Source organism: Lontra canadensis, unplaced genomic scaffold (assembly GCF_010015895.1).
Source record: "Lontra canadensis isolate GAN:19392208 unplaced genomic scaffold, GSC_riverotter_1.0 scaffold43, whole genome shotgun sequence".
NCBI classification, from domain to species: domain Eukaryota; kingdom Metazoa; phylum Chordata; class Mammalia; order Carnivora; family Mustelidae; genus Lontra; species Lontra canadensis.
This window is the reverse complement of record NW_022631037.1, coordinates 14,932,851-14,952,600: the sequence shown is the minus strand read 5'-3', so window position 1 is coordinate 14,952,600 and position 19,750 is coordinate 14,932,851. Positions and strand designations below refer to the sequence as shown.

Genomic DNA, 19,750 nt, shown 5'->3' with positions numbered 1-19,750 from the left:
ATGTGCCTATATAAGAAGAAAATTATGTACATAAAAAAGCCACAGAGGCAATCAAAAGGAGATGATCCCCTGGAACAAATTTTGCAACAAGTGTGAGAAAGGAACATTAATACACTTAGTATAAAATAAACTCTTATAAATAAGCTAGGAAAGATGATAGCTTCATTTAAAAAACTGGCATGATATATAATCCCCCCAAAAGAAAAAAAGGCCTACAGAATCAATGTGCTAATAATGAAGTCAATACACACAAATACTACAATGAGTTTGCATGACTGGACTACGTATCACCCCACATTTCCTTTTTTCTTTTCTTTTTTTTTTCCAAACCACATTTCTTGACAAAGAGATTTAAAAAAGAACACTAATTGGTATTGTTGAAGGCACCTGTGAAATGGGTGCAAATGGGAACAATATTTTGGGGGGATGATTTTTTTTTTAATTTTTTAAAATTTCTTTTCAGTGTGCCGGAATTCATTGTTTATGCACCACACCCAGTGCTCCATGCAATACGTGCCCTCCATAATACCCACCACCAGGCTCACCCACCTTCCCACCCTCTACCCCTTCAAAACCCTCAGATTGTTTTTCAGAGTCCATAGTCTCTCATGGCTCATCTCCCCCTCCAATTTCCCTCAACTCCCTTCTCCTCTCCATCTCCCCATGTCCTCCGTGTTATTTCTTATGCTCCACAAATAAGTGAAACCATATGATAATTGACTCTCTCTGCTTGACTTATTTCACTCAGCATAATCTCTTCCAGTCCCGTCCATGTTGCTACAAAAGTTGGGTATTCATCCTTTCTGATGGAGGCATAATACTCCATAGTGTATATGGACCACATCTTCCTTATCCATTCGTCCGTTGAAGGGCATCTTGGTTCTTTCCACAGTTTGGCAACCGTGGCCATTGCTGCTATGAACATATGGCCCTTCTTTTCACTATATCTGTATCTTTGGGGTAAATATCCAGTAGTGCAATTTCAGGGTCATAGGGAAGCTCTATTTTTAATTTCTTAAGGAATCTCCACACTGTTTTCCAAAGTGGCTGCACCAACTTGCATTCCCACCAACAGTGTAAGAAGGTTCCCCTTTTGGAAGATGATTTTTTGATATTTATTTATAGCTTTAAAATTATTAACATTCTGAAGATCCAGTAATTATATTTCTAGGGATTTACTTTAGGGAGTTAATTAGAAAGATACATAAAGATTCACATCAAAGAAACTCGGCTCAATGTTTTGCTTTTAATTGGAGAATTAAAATTTCTTTTTATTGGAAAATTGGAAACACTTAGATATCCAGTAATGTGGAAGGCTTGCAATAACTTGAAAATACAATTTTTCTCAGATTTTCATTATATTTAATAATCAACATCTTTCTGAGCATTTTCTTAGGTGAAGCACAATATTTGATGTACAAATCAACTTACACAGTATGATTTCAATTTTGCAAAAATAGAGGTGTTAGGATGAAACTCTAGAGTATCCAGTGGTCTTATATTTATTCTGAAGTTTCTTTCACTGCTATTCTTTTCTCACGACTTGGGCATCTCTAGTCATTGCTGCCAGGGTAAGGTTATTACTGTGGAAAAGTAGAGAGAATGAGCCAAGACAATGCTTAGTATATGCAATTCAAAATAGACTTCTATGCCAGAGGACAATGGGTGGTCAGACAGAGGGGCCCTTGGGCCTCCTGGAGGGAGGATGGAAGGATGTAGAATTTATGGAGAATGGGGAGAAAAATATCTCAGCTAGTGCCAGCAGAAGGAGGTTGGTGGCAGAGAATAAGAGAGAACCATGTGCTTTTCAGTGGATGCCCACTAGGAACCAACTGCCACTTTCTTTAATGCTGCGATATTGTCCAAGCCCCAGAAAACTCAGATGCCATTTCCAGATGAAGGATGGGGAGGGAGGAATTTTGAATGATTTCTGAATTTATACAGAGCTGACTTTTCTTCCCCCATAAGCTGGAAGGAAGTTTGGAAATAGGCGTAAACAGTCTTAGAAAAAAATAGTTAAGTATTTTTAACATGCCTTGGAACATAGACTTAGAAATTTGTACCTGATATCGATATCTATATCTTTATCTATACATATATTTATATGTATATTTGTTTATGTAGAGCTGCCTGCAGTCATATCAATATTTATATGCAAATCTTCAGAAAAAGCACTAAAAAGGGAAAGGGGAATATTAGCAGGATATCTTTATTGTGGGGTTATAGATGATTTTTATTTTCTTGCTTTTAATTTTTTGCATTTTCCAGAAATTCCACAATAAGCAAGTATGAAATTCATAATGTAAACATTATTTTATTATTATTATTACTTAATTAAATCATCAAAGGCTAATGATGCTTTACAAAATATATTTATAAATCATCATACGGACCAAGCATTTATTTTCTATTTCACAGAGCACTCTTCTCAAAGTGAAAAGACCAACAACCAAACAGAAAAATGGACAATGGTTATAAAAAGCAATTTAGAGAAGAGGGAACATAAATAGAATTTAAGCATATGAAACATTGCTTAATCTCATTCACGATAATAGAAATGCTATTTAAAATGATTGTCAGATCCTATCTTTCTTCTATCAGGTTGGCAAGATCACAAACTTTGATTATACATTTTGTCACTGAAGTTTGAGGAGAGAGGTCCTCTCACATATTGTTGATAGAAGTATAATTCTTACAACCTACGTAAAGGGTGGCTTGGCAAAATCCATTCAAATTACAAAGGAAAAAACTCAATGATCCTGCAGTTTCTTTTCCAATAGTTTATGGGAGGGATGTAGCAAGCTATGTGTAAGTGCACAGTACCATAATAGCAAAATATTTAAAATTAAATTTCATAACACCAAGACATTGGAAATATTAGAAACAGATGTCTTTCAACAGAGGACTGGTTAATTAAATTATCAATACAATACACCAGTATGAAGAACTTTTTTTTCCTTTTTTTTTTTAATTTATTTTCAGCGTAACAGTATTCATTGTTTTTGCACCACACCCAGTGCTCCATGCAATCCGTGCCCTCTCCAATACCCACCACCTGGTTCCCCCAACCTCCCACCCCCCGCCCCTTCAAACAATCTGAGGGTTTTGAAGAACTTTTTAATGTACCGATATGGAATGAGCTCTGAGATACCTTGTTCAGAGGGAAAAAAAAGTTAAAACCAGTGTGTTTATTATGCTACTATTACACCTGCTATCATATGTAATGAACAAAAATATATCTATATCTCTATGTTTTTCTTGTATATAAATAATATCAAATGTTTTTCAAATAATGTGGCCAATAAAGTGTTCTAAGTGCTTTATATAACTCACTTAATCTTGAGAACAGTCTATGAGATTGGCATTATTATTATAATAATTACCACTTTATAGATGCGGAAATTTAGGTGCAGAGGGGTGAAGTGAGACTGGGAGCAGCGGGGAGGGTGGGTGAGAGAACTGACTGGTGGACACAGAAATAGGAAAGACTTTACACTGCACACCTTTAGGTGCCTTTCTCATCACCTCTCATTACAAAGAAAGAGGGGCATCTGGGGGGGGCTCAGTCAATTAAGCATCCGACTCTTGATTTTAGCTCAGGTCATGAACTCAGGGTCCTGAAATTGAGCCTTGTGTTGGGCTCCATGCTCAGTGGGGAGGGAGTCTACTTGAGATTCTCTCCTTCTCCCTCTGCACTTTCTTTTTCTCTAAACGAAATAGCTGAATCTTTAAAAAAAAAAAAAAAAGAATGAAAAGGATGTGTCTGTCATGGACACCACTGTATTGTACTTACCCAGAGGTGTCCATCTGGGGATGTGGAGTGACAGAAGCAACAGAGGACCAGGCAACAGAACATCTGGGCTATGAATCTACTCTACCATTAGTCCTCTCTGGGCCTTGATATCAACTTCTGCAGAAAAAAAAAAGGCTTGGGGGTGATGGTCATGGTAGCTTTAAATTATATCAGTGTTTCCTAACCTATTTGAGAATTTGAGTCATTTGGGAAACTTAAAATGCATAGTTTCTCAGGCTCCCACGAACACATATTCTGATTTAACAGGACTGGGGTACAGATTGGGAGGTTCTGGATGTTTCAAAAGCCCCTGTCTCAAGCAATTCTGATGTAAAAATCAGATGTAGAGACCCTGGACCACATGATCTCTTCCTCCCAGTTCTATATTTCTTCAATGTGAAAAATTTCCCTCATTGTGAAATTTTCTTCAATGTGAAAATTTTTCGTGTCCCATGAAGTACTGAGCATCCTATCAGATCCAAGCAATCCATCATCTGCCCCCACCCTTCTCAGTCCATCCAGCCTGTCTTTAGAGGCTGTCTGTACCTCCAGGCCCATCAAATTAAAACAGAAGGGCGGTGTCTTCTCATCCGGATCTCCACTCCCACGGCCACCTCCACATCCCCACCTCCCACTCCACCCCCTTCTCCGGGTGCTGCCTTCCAAAGGCCGAGCCCTCGTCTCCAGTGTTGCCATTACCATTCCGAGAGTATGACAAGGTACCAAACCCGACGGAGAGATAGGAATTTTGACCCATCTCAGAATTTACACATGGACCTGAATCCTCTGTGGATTCTCGCCTCTTTCCAAAGGTATTTTTTCCTCTGGGATGGTACTCTGGTTGTCTCCTAGTCCGTCATTGTGCCAGATGGTCTGTAAAGTTGGAGCTCTTAAAAAAAGGACACAACATTCCCATTTTCATGTGTTGCTTTGAATATTCAATGATCTTTCTTCCTTTTCCCTTTCCCCTTCCTTCCCCTCGTTCCCCCCCATCTCCCCTCCATCTCTTTCCATCAAGGAAAGGGTTCCGATCACTGCTCTTCCCACCCACTTAGAGAGGAGTGTGAGTGTTCAGTTCACCAGGAGGTCCAGGGAGAACGTGGCTCCCACCTCTTGCAGTTTTATGATGAGTCTCTTTCCTTTTCACAAGGCAGTTATTAATCATGACTGATGCTCACTGACCAAGCCCAAACAATTGTGTGGCACACTCCACATACCACACACAGTCACAAATGTTTGCCTCGCTCACATGGGCTGGCACGAGGATGCCATTGCCGCCTGGGAAGAGCCACGGGACCAGACATTGTATTGCAGTCTCTGCCTGCCGCAGGAGGCACAGGACATCCAGCTTTTACTATTCTGATTTTCCAGAATGATCATTCATGATAAAAGGGCTGGGCTGCCCACTTGCCACCAGAGGAGATGAGGAAGGGGAGCACCCATTCCAGAGCCAGAGTCCATGGCTCTCTCCAACCTGGGCTAATGATGGCTGGCTAGTGTTTGGCCATGATGACAGGTCTTTCCGAAGATGTATTTTTACCCTCTGGACAAATAGCAGTTGGGACGAGTGGGGCTTTTTTATGAGTTGAGGTACTCAGAGCTGGAAAATAAACAGGCAGCTAATGAAACGTTCTTATGGAAACTGGCATAAATAATAACAAAGGAAACATCCTGTCCCCCGTGCCAACACCCTCGGGTGAGGGGCTATAAAAGCTGCTGGCCACCGGCCACCGTCAGACGTGGGGAACTCCGGCCGCGCTCCTGACCTACCACCTGACCCGTCGGGACCATGGGGTGCTGCCCAGGGGACTGCTTCACCTGCTGCCCTCAAGACCAAGACTGCTGTGAAGTGTGCTGCTGCCAGCCTGCCTGCTGCGGCTGCTGTGGTTCCTGCTGCGGCTGCTGTGGTCCCTGCTGCGGCTGCGGGGGCTCTAGCTGCGGAGGCTCTGGCTGCGGAGGCTGCGGGAGTGGCTGCTGCGGGAGTGGCTGCTGTGGCTCCGGCTGCGGCTCCGGCTGCGGGGGCTGTGGGAGCGGCTGCTGTGGGTCCAGCTGCTGCGGCTCGTCAGGGTGCTGCGGTCCTGTCTGCTGCCAGCCTACGCCTGTTTGCGAGACGAAGTGAAGCCCTCTGCCCCCTCCTCGGAGCTGGCCCTAGCAAAGCCTCCACCTGCTGCAGGTGGAGAGACTCCTTGTCTCCAGGACATTCCTGGCTCCCAAGACAGCGTCCTGCCTCCGTGTTATTTGTAGACGAGGGCTTGTTCTCCAATGCCTGCCCTGGTGTTTCAAGGTCCTGAGAGTAAGAGCCATATGCTGGTGAGAAAATGGAAACTGGGTCCCATCCAAAGTGATCCCCGAAGCTCGCAGGGTGACTCCCCATGGCTTTATTTTCATGGACTTAAATGTCTTGTCACTGGAAGGCATCCTCTTACTCAAGGTGGCTTTGGGACTGACCCTTCTCCTCAGCTTTCTGCTGCTTTTGAGTGCAAAAGTTTCTCTTTGTTAACTTCTTAATAAATTCGAGCTTGCTGGCATAACCAAATTAGTTCTCCCGCCTCTTCCTTGGCTCCCTCCTGGGCACTGGGCCAGGAAAATTTACTCTGGCATCCACAATTGGGTTTTTGAAATGTGGTTTGTGGACCAGAGTCTCCTTGCATTGGAATCACCTGGAGGCCAGTTAAAATGGAGATTCTGAAGCCCAGCCCCAGGGCTGTAGCTTGACAATTCTGTTTTAAATAAGAACCCCAGATGTAGACTAAAGCTTCCATGGTCTGCATGAGATTCACTTGGGGAGGTTTTAAAAAATACAGATTCTTAGGCTTCACCATTAGAGATTTTTTTAAAAAAAGATTTTACTTACTTATTTGACAGAGATCACATGTAGGCAGGGAGGCAGGCAGGGGGCGGGGTAAGCAGGCTCCCTGCTGAGCAGAAAGCCGGATGTGGGGCTCGATCCCAGAACCCTGGGATCATGACCTGAGCCGAAGGCAGAGGCTTAACCCACTGAGCCACCCAGGAGCCCCTAGAGATCTTATCCATTAGCTCCAGCGTGGCTGCCTTGGGAACCTGTATTTTTAAAATGCAGTAAATGGGAAAATGCTGAGGCTGGCCAAGATTTAATCTTGAGTAAGGGGCATAGCTTTCTTCAGCAGTATAGCTCTCCTAGAATGGTTCTGCAGGAGGGCTCCAGGTTTGGTCAGAACTTTCTGGCAAAGTTGGGAAGAGGCTTTGGTAAAACAAGCTTGATCTGGAATGGAAAAGGTTCCTCTGGCAGAATTTCGTGAACACAGTGCTTATGGATGTTATGGGAATTCCAGTTTTTTCTTCTAGCCAAATGCTTTGGCAAAGTCTCCTTCTTCTGGGTTAGGTTTTCTTGTCCTAAAACCAGCTGTATTTCTTCTCTTTGGGTCTCAGGGATGAGAGAGGTGAGTGTTCATCTGCCAGGTGGGGCCTAAACCACGTGTGCGTGAGTCTGGCTGGAAGGTGGAAATTTAGGGTAGTTGATTCAACTTCTGGCTGAACATGATTTTTTTAAAGAGTTTATTTATTTATTTGACAGAAATCACAAGTAGGCAGAGAGAGACGGGGAAGCAGGCTCCCTGCCGAGCAGAGAGCCCGATGCGGGGCTTGATTCCAGGACCCTGAGACCATGACCTGAGCCGAAGGCAGAGGCTTAACTCACTGCGCTGTCCAGGAGCCCCAAAAGTGTATTTTTTGATTATAAACATGGCAATGATCTCTAAAAACATGGAAAAAATACAGAAAAATATGAAGAAGGAATAACAGCCACCTGGATTCTCAACGTCAGCTTCAGCATCTATTACTGACATAGGTGTTTCCAGACTCCTTTCTAAGCATATTTACAAATAAAACTGGGATTATACTATTTTTATGTTTTTGCCTTTGAAATATTTGTTTTTTATAAGCCAACTGTATTAAGGTATACTTTGTATATAATAAAGTATACACAATTGCAAGGGACAGTTTGATGAGATTTGACAATTGTATATACTTAAGTAAACCACCACAGCACTCAAGATATAGAACTTGCCATCATCCCTCATATTCTCCAGTGCCCCATTTGCAGGCAATCCTCCCCATCTCTGATCCCAGCCTCAGTCAACCATCGATCTTTATATCACTATATTTCACCATTTCTAGAATCTCATGTAGATGAAATCATTCAGTGTGATCTCTTTTCCACTTAGGATAACATCATTTATATTCATCCTTGTGTCAGATATCAACAGTTCATCCTTTTTGTTAAATAATATTACATTGTATGAATAAAGTTCATGAAAAAATATTCATCTACTGATGGAAATTTGGGTTGTCTCCAGTTTTTGGCTATTATGAAGAAAGCTACTATGAACATTCATGTATAAATTTTTGAGTGGACATATATTTATTCCATGTAGCAGGGAAAGATTCTTTGAGATGACATTCCAGCATAACAGATGATGCCATGTTGAATTTCTCAGCTGAGAGAGTTTATAAGGGACTAGTGGGAGGAAGGCCCTCTCCATGTGAATTTCATTGCTGGCTTAGCTGCAGAAGAAAAAGTGCATGGAGAAGAACCGGAAAGGTGGAGATCAGGATCTTGGGGACTTCTTCTCTGCTTTGCCCTCTGCAAAGTTGTCCCAAAGTCTTCTTTTCCAACTGTCTTGAGAGCTACACCTCAAGGATTTCACTTCTTGTTCCTAATCTTCCACTTTCAACCACTAGCTCTATTGATTCTGGCTCTTTACAACCTCTCATATTGCTCCAGGCCCAAGGCACTGCCCAGTTCAGGTTGTCACTATGAAGATTTTGAGTAATTGCCCCAGACATCTAATGGTCTCCCTGGTTCCAGACTTGCCCTCCTTCTCCCATCTCTGCACCACAGCCAGAGAGGTCTTTCCAACGCAAACATGGCCAAGTCACTCCCCTGTTTAAAACACCCAGGTGTCAGTGTAAAATCTAACTACTTACCATGGTCCACAAGGCCTTTCATGCTTGAGTACCCAGTATCCTTCAAGTCCCATTGGTATTCCTTCCTGTCCCTTATATCTTTCATCCTGGCTATGGAACCATTTACTGTTCCCCAGTTGTATCATGCTTTTGAGAAGACTTTCTTAATTTCCTAAAAACCATGTTGGTGTTTCCCCTGGATGCGTCCATAGGACCCCAGGCATCCATCTGTCATAGCACTTGTACATATACTGTACCATAATTGCCTATGGATGGGTCTATTTCTCTCCTAAACTTGGACTCCTTGAGACAGGAATTGTGGCTCATTCTTTTTGTAACCCTTGCACAGAACCAAATGATGGTTGAATTGAATGAATGATTGAAAGAGAAATTGAGTGAGTGATTGCATAAATTAATGAATGAAGGCGGAGATGATGAATAGATGGCACAATGGTTCAGCTTTTCTAAAGGAGAACTACAATTGCATTGATGTTTAAAGCACATAGTGGAGACAGCCCTTTACTGAGCAAGGATGTCAGGCCTTGGTGTTCAGAAACCTAGGTTACATTTTTCATCTCATGTCTGCAGCATTGACATGCTTTGAGAAAGCATTTGTGTTCTTTGCTTTTGATCACAAAGTTTTTGCAAAAAATCTCTTGTCTTTCTTCTTTATCCTTTGGGTCTTGGAGGTGTCTTTGTTTTAAAAGCTATTAAAATCACCAAAATCAAGAGGGATTCTTGAGGGCCACTGAATGCTTGAGGTGTGGGTGGATGGAAGGAAAATAAGGAGGAGAAGCTGAGAGTCTGGGTCAAGTGCTTTCTGGGGCAGGGTTGTTCATAGAATAGGATGGAGAACAACACAGTGAGCTGAGCCTATGACATGTGGCTTTTATAAAGTCTTTTTTTGATAAAGTCCTTGATAAGAAAGGTCAGACTAGACAGAATGGTGAGGAGGAAGGAGGGCAGCCTAGATTAGGGGGCAAGTGGGGTGGGATTGTTAGCAAGTGACTCAAACTTTCTGATTCCTACCTTTTCTTTCCTCTTCTTTACCTATAATGGGGGGGGGAGAGATGAATTCCTATTTCAGAGGATTGCTGATGGTTTTAAATAAGACTGTTGCTGTAGGGGCTCCTGGGTGGCTCAGTGGGTTAAGCCTCTGCCTTCGGCTCAGGTCGATCTCAGAGTCCTGGGATCAAGCCCCGCATTGGGTTCTCTGCTCAGCGGGGAGCCTGCTTCTCCGTCTCTCTCTGTCTGCCTCTCTGCCTACTTGTGATCTCTCTGTCAAATAAATAAATAAAATCTTAAAAAAAAGACTATTGCTGTAAAGTGCAGTCATTTAAAATCCAGCCCAGACAGCCCCTCTCCCACAGAGCTCACCACTGCTCCCCTCTATTAATCCCTATATCTATTGTTGACTTTACCATAGCATTGCAATGAGTTTACCTGGATGCGTGTCTGCCCACCAGAGAGTGAGACCTGTGGGAATGGTGAGGGGGTCCTATTCATGTAGGCACATCTGTGTCCCCTAGAGAACCTGGTGCAGAGGACTAGAAGATGGATAAATTATAAGTTCCTTTCTGCTCATGATGCTCAGAAACACAGATAATCCAGTTTGAAGGCAATGATGCTTATTCGAAGATGACCTGTTGCTCCAAGGATTCCAAATTTAGCAAGTCAATAAACAAACGCTTCTTGATGGGTAGATAAACAACTTCCAGATCAACAAACCTTGATATAATAAGATGTTCCTCTGAAAACTGCTCAAACAGCAATGAGGAAAAGATGCAGAGGTTCCAAACAGCACATGTCAGTGAGGGGGGGTATAAAAGTGAGGGCCTCAGAGAGCTGTCCCAGTCAGGCAGTACCCCTCTCAGCACTCACAAGGGAGCAGAGGCACCTCCACCATGTCTGGAAACTGCTGTTCTAGGAAATGCCCGTCCGTGCCAGGCATCTCTCTCTGCTCCACTGAGGTGAGCTGTGGAGGGCCTGTCTGCTTGCCCAGTTCCTGCCGGAGCCAGACATGGCAACTGGTGACTTGTGAAGGTAGCTGTGGATCATCTAGCTGTGGCCCACAGTGTTGTCAGCCCTCTTGTTCTGTGAGCAGCTATGCCCAACCTGTGTGCTGTGAAGCCACCATTTGTGAGCCTGCCTGTGCTGTGAGCAGCTGTGCCCAACCTGTGTGTTGTGAAGCCACCATCTGTGAGCCCTCCTGTGCTTTGAGCAGCTGTGCCCAACCTGTGTGTTGTGAAGCCACCATCTGTGAGCCCTCCTGTGCCGGGAGCAGCTGTGCCCAGCCTGTGTGCTGTGAAGCTACCATCTGTGAGCCCGCCTGTGCCGTGAGCAGCTGTGCCCAACCTGTGTGTTGTGAAGCCACCATCTGTGAGCCCACCTGTGCTGTGAGCAGCTGTGCCCAGCCTGTGTGTTGTGAAGCCACCATCTGTGAGCCTGCCTGTGCCGTGAGCAGCTGTGCCCAGCCCGTGTGCTGTGAAGCCACCATTTGTGAGCCTTCTTGCTCAGTGAGCAGTTGCTGCCAACCTGTGTGCTCTGACGCCCCTTCCTGCCAGCCAGTTCTCTGTGTACCCGCTCCCTGCCAGTCCATCATATGCAAACCCAGCTGCTGCCAGCCAGTCATCTGTGAGCCCAGCTGCTGTTCAGCTGTCTGCACTGTGCCTAGTTCCTGCCAACCAGTGGTCTGTGAGCCCACCTGCTGTCAGCCAGTCTGCCCCACACCTAGCTGCTGTCCGTCTGTCTGCTCTGTGGCTAATAGCTGCCAGGCTGTCTGCTGTGACCCCAGTCCTTGTGAGCCATCTTGCTCAGAGCCCAGCAACTGCCAGCCGGCTCCTTGTGTGGCTCTGGTCTGTGAGCCTGTCTGTCTTCGCCCTATCTGCTGTGTTCCAAGCCCTTGTGAGCCACCTTGTGTCTCCAGCACTTGCCAAGAACCCTCTTGTTGCATCTCCAGCATCTGCCAATCCATCTGCTCTGAGCCCAGTCCTTGTTCAGCAAGTATCTGTGTGCCCAGTCCATGTCAACCTAACTGCTACATAGTTAAGCGTTGCCGGTCCATCTGCCGTGAGCCTATTTCCTGCCCATCTACCTCCTGCCAACCTCTCTGCTGCCGCCCGGGGTCTTCTGCATCTGCCATCTGCCAACCAACTTGCTCTCGGACTTTCTACATACCCAGCTCCTGCAAACCGCCTTGCACCCCTTCGGTTTCTTACCGCCCATTCTGTCGCCCAATCTGCTCTGGACCCATCACTTACAGGCAGCCGTATGTGACATCCATCTCCTATCGCCCTGCCTGCTACCGCCCATGCTACTCCATCCTGCGCCGTCCGGCCTGTGTCACTTCTCTCTCTTACCGTCCAATCTCCTCCCGTCTGCCTTGTGCTGACTTCTGTAAACGGGATTGCAAAAAATCTACTTCTAGCCAACCAGATTGCACTGACTCAACGTCCTGCAAGGCTGAGGTCTCACATGCCAGTCCCTGCCAACCCAGTGAGGCCAAACCCACCAGCCCAACCACCCGTGAGGCTGTAGCCAGCTCGCCAACTGCCACCAAGCCTGCTGACCACTGATCTGGCTTTACCCCACCGATTCCTGCAAAGCAAACCTCCAGCTAGAAAGAAACCTTAACTACCCTCCCCAAAGCTCACAATGACTTAAAAACTTTCTGCACCATCACTCGCCATCTTCTTACACTTCGAAGAACTCATCAGAAATGGCAGTCTCTTAATGGTCCAAATGAAGGTGACCTGGGCACCCGGTGAGGGGGTCATTCTGGGTTCCTGCCTGCTGCTGCCATCAACCTGAGAAGAGCTGCTTCACCACATCATCTTGAGTCTCTTTCCCAGCACTAAGTCTTTTGTCCTCATGCATGTGCTTCCTTGCTGGGTGTGCTCACGTTCCTTGGGGACTTTTTCCGTGAGAAAAAGATATTTAACTGTCCAATAAAGTGGCTAAGTTGAAGTGACGCGCTTTTCTCATTGCCCTGTTAATGTCATATTCTCATCAGCTAACTTGGTTTGCCTTTGAGAGCAACTTCATTTATTGATCTATCCAACAAGCTTTATTAGACAGCCATTAGCCAGGGACTGTGTTAGGCTGTAGGAACGAAAGGATGTATGTCTCAGTCCTTGTTCTCAGGGAGCTCACTATCAGGATGGGGGTGGGGGAGACAGGCAGACAGACGATTACTTCATTGCCTTGTGCTAAGTACTTGGAGAGAGGCAAACGTAGGGCAGTTTGAACCCAGCAGGCAGGGGGAGATATAGGGAAGAGTTCTTGGGGACTGTGATACCGAAGCTGAGTCTTTCAGCACAAATAAGAATTAACCAGTTAAAAACCCGAAAGGTGGCTGTTTTCCAGGCAGGGAAAACATAGAAATGAATGGGGCTGTGAGCACACCATTCATTATGGAGGCTTGGGCAGAGGTGTGCTTAGAGGCAGGTGAGCTCTGAGGTCAGCTAAGTAGACAGTGACCTGCCTTGTCAGGCCTTGTAAGTTAGACAGAGACATTTTAGTTTGGTGCAGGGCTGACATGAAGGCATTTCGGGGCCATATGCTGGGCAGTGACATGAAGAGCACCTGGTTTTGGTATGTCCCTCTGTCCTTGGTCTAGAGAACTGAGTGAAGGAACATGGACTTGGATGTAAGGAGAATAAGGAGCAAGCCAATGGCTTTGGGGTTCACACTGGGATAAAAACAAGTGGGAGGGCACCCTTACAATAAGGCGGATAACCTGGATTTCTTGTGCTGTGAGCCCATTTCCTACCCATCTACCTCCTGCCAATCTCTCTGCTGCCACCTAGGGTCTTCTGCATCTGCCTTCTGCCAACCAACTTGCACTCAGACTTTCTACATACCCAGCCTGGGCAAAACGCCTTGGACTTTATGTTCTCTTAGTCTCTGCAAGGCACCTCCTTGTGTAAACTCCATTCATACTTCCTTCCAATCTTAAGGACTGAGTCTCTTCAAAGTAGTCACTTAGTGCATGGCATAAAGGGCTATCCCTAGGCCTCAAGGTGCGGTGAGGGTGGACCAGGGCTTCTCAGCTTCAGTGTTATTGACATTTTGGGCTGAATAGTTCTTTGTCGTGGGGACCATCACTTTGTTGTGGGGACTCATCCCCTGAGTGTGATGATCAACAATGTCTCCAGACATTAGCAAATATCCCTGGGGATAGGGGACAAACTTGCCCCTGTTTGAGAACCACTGGGTTATACAGTGGCAGAGGGAGAAACTCAAAGGTGGAGCTTAACCAGTACATTGGTGTCAGGGTTACTGTCTCATCAGGCCATTGAGATTTGTCTCTATCTCCTAAGAGAGTCCAGGGGAGTTGGCCAGGGTTTTAAATCTCTGTTCTGGCTCCTGGGTGGCTCAGTGGGTTAAGTCTCTGCCTTCAGCTCAGGTCATGATCTCAGGGTCCTGGGATCAAGTCCCGCATCGGGCTCTCTGCTCAGCAGGGAACCTGCTTCCCTCTCACTCTCTGCCTGCCTCTCTGCCTACTTGTAATTTCTCTCTCTGTGTGTCAAATAAATAAATAAAATCTCTAAAAAAAAATCTCTGTCCCAAGCACAGTCCTAGTGATTCATGTGAATCATAGCAATTCCGTGAAGTAAGATTTCTTTCCCTCTGTTTTATAAGATGAATACGAGCAACAATCCAAGGGCCCAAAAACAGAGACAAGAAAATTGTGGTATAGTCACACAATAAATACAATACTGCAGTGAAAACAACTGGACAGGGATGCCTGGGTGGTGCAGTCAGTTAAGCCTCTGCCTTTGGCTCAGGTCATGATTTCAGCGTCCTGGGATCAAGTCCTGCATTGGGCTCCTTGCTCAGCAGGGAGCCAGCTTCTTCCACTGCCTGCTGCTCCCCGGCTTGTGCTCTCTACCTCTGACAAATAAATAAAATCTTAAAAAAACCAACACCCCCACCGCCAAAAAAACCCCTACAACTGGACAATAGCCATATGCAAAACAAGGGTGAACCTGACCAGAATAGAGGTGATACAAACAAGCTTCAAGACCACATATATGTTTAAACCTCAAAACAACACTCATACATATATGCATATACATATGTATGAGTATACACACATGTACACATACGTACACACACATACAAATGTATACCTAACATATATTCACAAGGGAATGCTAAACACAGAATTCAGGATAGCCAAAGGGAGTGAGAAACATACAAAAGTAACATACCAGTTAAATATATATAACATGCAGAACATAGGGTTCTGTCCAAAGTTTGTGTTTTTTATGCATCATGATTCTTGATGTGATCACAACAGTCCTTGGTGGTATACCAGATGTCTTTAGTGCCTTGAGCCACAGTAAAATGAAAGATGTCCTTCTTTTTTTCATCTTTATTGAGGCTTCATTGACAAAACTGTAAGGTACTTGAAGTGTACATGATGATGATTTCATATACATAATATATCATGAAAAGATTCCTCCTGTCTAATTAACACATCCATCAAATCATATTTTTGGGAGGGAAGCATGTGAGAACATTTAAGTTCTCTTAGCAGATTTCAGTTATGCACTACAGTGTTATTAGCTAGAGTGACTATGTTATATATAAGATCCCCATATGAAACAAGTTGGGATTGGGAGGGAGACAAACCATAAGTGACTCTTAATCTCACAAAACAAACTGAGGGTTGATGGGGGGAGGGAGGTTGGGAGAGGGGGTGTGGTGTTATGGACATTGGGGAGGGTATGTGCTATGGTGAGTGCTGTGAAATGTGTAAACCTGGCGATTCACAGACCTGTACCCCTGGGGATAAAAATATATTATATGTTTAAAAAAAATAAATAAATTAAATTAAATTAAAAAAAAAAGATCCCCATACTATACTCATCTTATAGCTAAAAGTTTGTACCACTTTTTTTTGTTTCTAGGTGATTTTTAAAAAAAATTTATTTATTATTTTTTAAATTTCTTTTCAGTGTTCCAGAATTCATTGTTTATATACCACACCCAGTGCTCCATGCAATACGTGCCCTCCATAATACCCACCACCAGGCTCACCCAACCTCCCACCCCCCCTCCCCTCCAAAACCCTCAGATTGTTTCCCAGAGTCCACAGTCTCTCATAGTTCATCTCCCCCTCCAATTTCCCCCAACTCCCTTCTCTTCTCCAGCTCCCCATGTCCTCCATGTTATTTCTTATGCTCCACAAATAAGTGAAACCGTATGATAATTGACTCTTTCTGCTTGACTTATTTCACTCAGCATACCATTTACCAACCACTTGAGAAGTTTCTTTAGAAGGAAGAAAGGCAAGGACAAAATCAGACAAAAATGGGTGTAAAAATGGGTTGTTTTAAGATGGGATTGGGAGGGAGACAAACCACAAAAGACTCTTAATCTCACAAAACAAACTGAGGGTTGCTGGGGGGAGGGAGATAGGGAGCAGGTGGGTAGGTTATGGACATTGGGGTGGGTATGTGCTATGGGGAGTGCTGTGAAGTGTGTAAGCCTGATGATTCACAGGCCTGTACCCCTGGGGCAAATAATACATGATATGTTAATTTAAAAAACGGGCTGTTTAAAAAACAATAAAAGTGGTAGGTATGAGCATGGGAATTGATACCTTTTCCAGGTTGAGGTTGACATTGTTTCTCAAATATATTCATGTTCCCATTATGACTAACCTATTTGGTGAGACCAAAATATTTCTTCTGAAAGTTGAGAGCTTTGGGATGTAGATAGGAATAAAACAGAGTGCAGTGATCCCTGCAGTTTGCAAGGTGCCAAAATGACTAGTGATGAGTTGGACGGCAAAAGAAATGGTGCTGTAACGCAAAAAGCAATGGTAGAAAATAAAAGGCATTTGAATGACAAGGGTGAAGATTTCCCAGGCATCATTCTGATCAGAAAAAATTTTCTTCCTTTTAAAATGAGGGTAAGGAAGAGGGTGCCAAGGAGAAGGTACTCTTTAGCTGGTACTTTGAAAAGTACCTTCCAGAATTTCCAACATTTTTAGTAATTGTGAGGCAGTTAATAAAAATAAAAATAACCTGAGCACCACCAGTGTGGTTAATTGATAAACTCTCAGTTTATCTTTGAATACTTGGGTAATGAACTAACACATCCCACAGAGTGAGTTAGTAGCCAGAAAATGGCACTAGCCCTATTGGGATCCCAAGGCCATGATCTTTCTATTCTGTTGTGAATCTCTGGTGTGAACTGGATCAGACATGGACCAGTGTGGGATGCTGAAGATGGCTGGTGACACAGAGCCGGGATGAGCCTAGAGAAAGAGGGGAAGAATTAGGACAACCAATGCCTCATAAGTCCCTCTTGGAAGAGGGTGATTTAACACTAAAACTATTTTGCAGTGATGTCCTTATATAGCTACTGGTTGTTGTAGTTTTATATTTATAGAATTTATATGTTGTGAACTCCATAATATGATTTAATCCTTGGCAAAATATTTTGTAGTTATTAAAATTTCCAGATTAAAAGATTGTCTTTGGGTGTATGGATAAGTAGAGGTAAGAACTCATACTGGTTTAATCTAGTCACTGGAGTGGATGAATGGTCCCTAGCATAGAGCCTGGGCCACCTGCCCAAGAGTCAGCATACTGCTATACAAATGTCAGTCTTCAATCACTGGGTTATAGTCTTTTTCTTCTACTCCAAAGTTAGGAGGTCTAACAGGTGATTAAGACCAGAGGTTTTGGGGTCAGCCTAAACTAGGTTTGGACCTTATTTCAACATTTTATTGCTTGCAAAATTTTGGGAACAGGATTTAAACTCTTTGAGTTGGTTTTGCTATACCTCTAACATAGTAGTGAGAATCATACCTTCTACTTAAGGTTATTGCAAGATTCAATGAAAAATGAAGTCAAAGACTTGGTATATAGTAAGTATGCTATAAATGGAATGGTAACCTTTCCTACTACTACTGCTGCTATTATTTTTAGTGGTACTAATAAAACTGAGTTTCAGGAAAACCAAATGGGAAGAAGGTTCTTAGAGGTGGAGATATTGACGTGCCCTTGGGATGCACTGCCTGGTTTTCTATTCACCATCCTGTATATCACCCTCTTTCAACTGGGTCAAGGCTTCATTTCCTGATCATCTAAATGGTGCAGAACTGCATTCCTGGAGGAAGAACAGGCTGCTTTGGCTGGGCTGAGGCCTCCTGATGAGAGGTTAGTTCAGAGAAAGGCCTGCTTCAGGGCAGCTGGAGAACAACCTGTAAAAGAGACAGCTCATCCCAGAGCAGGAACCATCAAGGAATCCAAACTCAGCAAACAGAACTCTCAACTCAACCGACAAGTTTTTAAAGTGGGGACAATATCTATCCAGGCTCATGAAGCCTGCTAATCAGATGTTTGTAGGCAAATGAGTAGAAACAATAACAAGGAAAGATGCTCTAAGTTGTACCAACACCCCTAGTGAAGGACTATAAAAGCCCCCATGTATTAGATGTATGCCAGTATACATCAGGTATACTGAGTTTGCAACTTCCTAGCAAGGTTAACACCAGTGCCATGGGGGACAGCTGTTGTCCCGGAACCACCATGGCCATTCCAGCCGTGCCCACTTTCGTGTGCTCAAATGGTGGGGGCTTCCGAAATGGTATTTGCTTGCCTAGTTCTTGCCGGAGCAGAACATGGCAACTGGTCACATGCCAAGAAAATTGTCAGCCATCCGGCAGTACCCCAAGTGTCTGTGAACCTGCTTCTTGCCAACCTACCTGCCTTCCAGCAACTTCTTGCGTTGGTTTTGTCTGCCAACCCATTTGCTCCTGTACAGCCGGCTATGAATCTGGAACTGGTCAGTCTCCTTGCCTGGTTAGCTCATGCCAACCCTCCTGCACGGAATCTACCAGTTGTCAGGCAAATTGCTGTGAAGCCAGCCTCGACCAGCAAAGCTCCTGCCAAGAACCTATCTTTGTGTCCAGATCATGTCAGTCAGCTTGTGGCCAATCGGTCTGCTGTGACACTGTGTCCGGCCAGCCATCCTGCTCTGAGGTAACTTCCTGTATTGAAAATTCTTGCCCACCAACCATTTGTGCAGCTAGTCCATGCCAGCCAACTTGCTGCCAGGCAGGTTCTTGTCAACCCATTAATGGTGAAGATCAGCTCTGCAAATCAACTTATTACCAACCCATCTGCTACATTTTCAAGACTTGCCAGTTGGTTCCCTGCATGCCTGTTCCCTGCCAGCCATCAACTTGTGTGTTAAGTTCTTGCAATCCTACATGCTGTGTGTCCTCACCTTGCCAGCCACTTCACTGCCAACCAATGTCTTCTATATCCTTCATCTGCCAGCCAGTGGCTAACTGCCAGCTCCCATGTTCTGTAAACAACCCTTGCAAACGAGTTTCCTGTAGCACTGTGCTTTCTGGCCAACCAACTTGTGATGGATCCACTTCTTGCAACCAAGGTGGCTGCAAATCTCCTTCCTGCCAACCAGCTTGCTGTGTGACAGGTTTAGGCAAATCATCCAGCAGTGGCTGCAATTGCTTTCAGCCAACTGCCCCAAGTCTCTGCAAAACCAACACCTGCTCGCCAACTTCCTGACCACCAGTCACGAATCCAGCTTCCATAAGGCAACACTTCACTGATGCAGGACTCTTCCCATCTACCCTGTGGTCTGCCACTATCTGCAAGTGCATTGCCACCCCATGGTGCTCTCTTCTGGCTGAGGGCAAATTCTATCTGTGTGCTAACTTCATTTTGAGTCCAGCCCCACATTCTCACCAGGTGCCAATGAGGGAATTTTTCCAGCCACTAAGAGATCTTTCTTCATCAAGGAGGACATTTCTGTAAGCCTGGTCCACACTACAACTTGCATTTCCTCATTTTGTCAATTCATTTCACATCAGCAAGGACTTCTCTCCAGTCTGTCTTCCTTTTTCTTTCTTTCTTTCTTCCTTCCTCCCTCCCTCCCTCCCTCCCTCCCTCTCTCTCTCTCTCTCTCTCTCTCTCTCTCTCTCTCTTTCTTTCTTTCTTTCTTTCTTTCTTTCTTTCTTTCTTT

The 19,750-nt window shown here is 44.5% G+C and overlaps 3 protein-coding genes across 3 annotated transcripts; all 3 read left to right on the top strand.

Moving 5' to 3' along the window:
* Positions 1-5,582: 5,582 nt before the first annotated feature.
* Positions 5,583-5,912, top strand: LOC116875947 (keratin-associated protein 17-1). The gene has a single exon (XM_032871789.1). The coding sequence runs from the start codon at positions 5,583-5,585 to the stop codon at positions 5,910-5,912; it is 330 nt and encodes a 109-aa protein (XP_032727680.1).
* Positions 5,913-10,641: 4,729 nt separating this feature from the next.
* Positions 10,642-12,312, top strand: LOC116875977 (keratin-associated protein 16-1). The gene is made up of 2 exons (XM_032871812.1): positions 10,642-10,856; positions 10,962-12,312. The coding sequence occupies exons 1-2, from the start codon at positions 10,642-10,644 to the stop codon at positions 12,310-12,312; spliced, it is 1,566 nt and encodes a 521-aa protein (XP_032727703.1).
* A 5,946-nt stretch (positions 12,313-18,258) lies between these two features.
* On the top strand, positions 18,259-19,293 carry KRTAP29-1 (keratin associated like protein 29-1). The gene has a single exon (XM_032871811.1). The coding sequence runs from the start codon at positions 18,259-18,261 to the stop codon at positions 19,291-19,293; it is 1,035 nt and encodes a 344-aa protein (XP_032727702.1).
* The last annotated feature ends 457 nt before the right edge of the window (positions 19,294-19,750 follow it).

Bases quoted from the DNA above. Each gene is read 5' to 3' on its own strand.
- KRTAP29-1 (XM_032871811.1), top strand. From the start codon at position 18,259: ATGGGGGACAGCTGTTGTCCCGGAACCACCATGGCCATTCCAGCCGTG.
- LOC116875947 (XM_032871789.1), top strand. From the start codon at position 5,583: ATGGGGTGCTGCCCAGGGGACTGCTTCACCTGCTGCCCTCAAGACCAA.
- LOC116875977 (XM_032871812.1), top strand. From the start codon at position 10,642: ATGTCTGGAAACTGCTGTTCTAGGAAATGCCCGTCCGTGCCAGGCATC. The intron at 10,857-10,961 runs GTGCTGTGAAGC...TGCTTTGAGCAG, and splicing joins AGCAGCTATGCCCAACCTGT to CTGTGCCCAACCTGTGTGTT.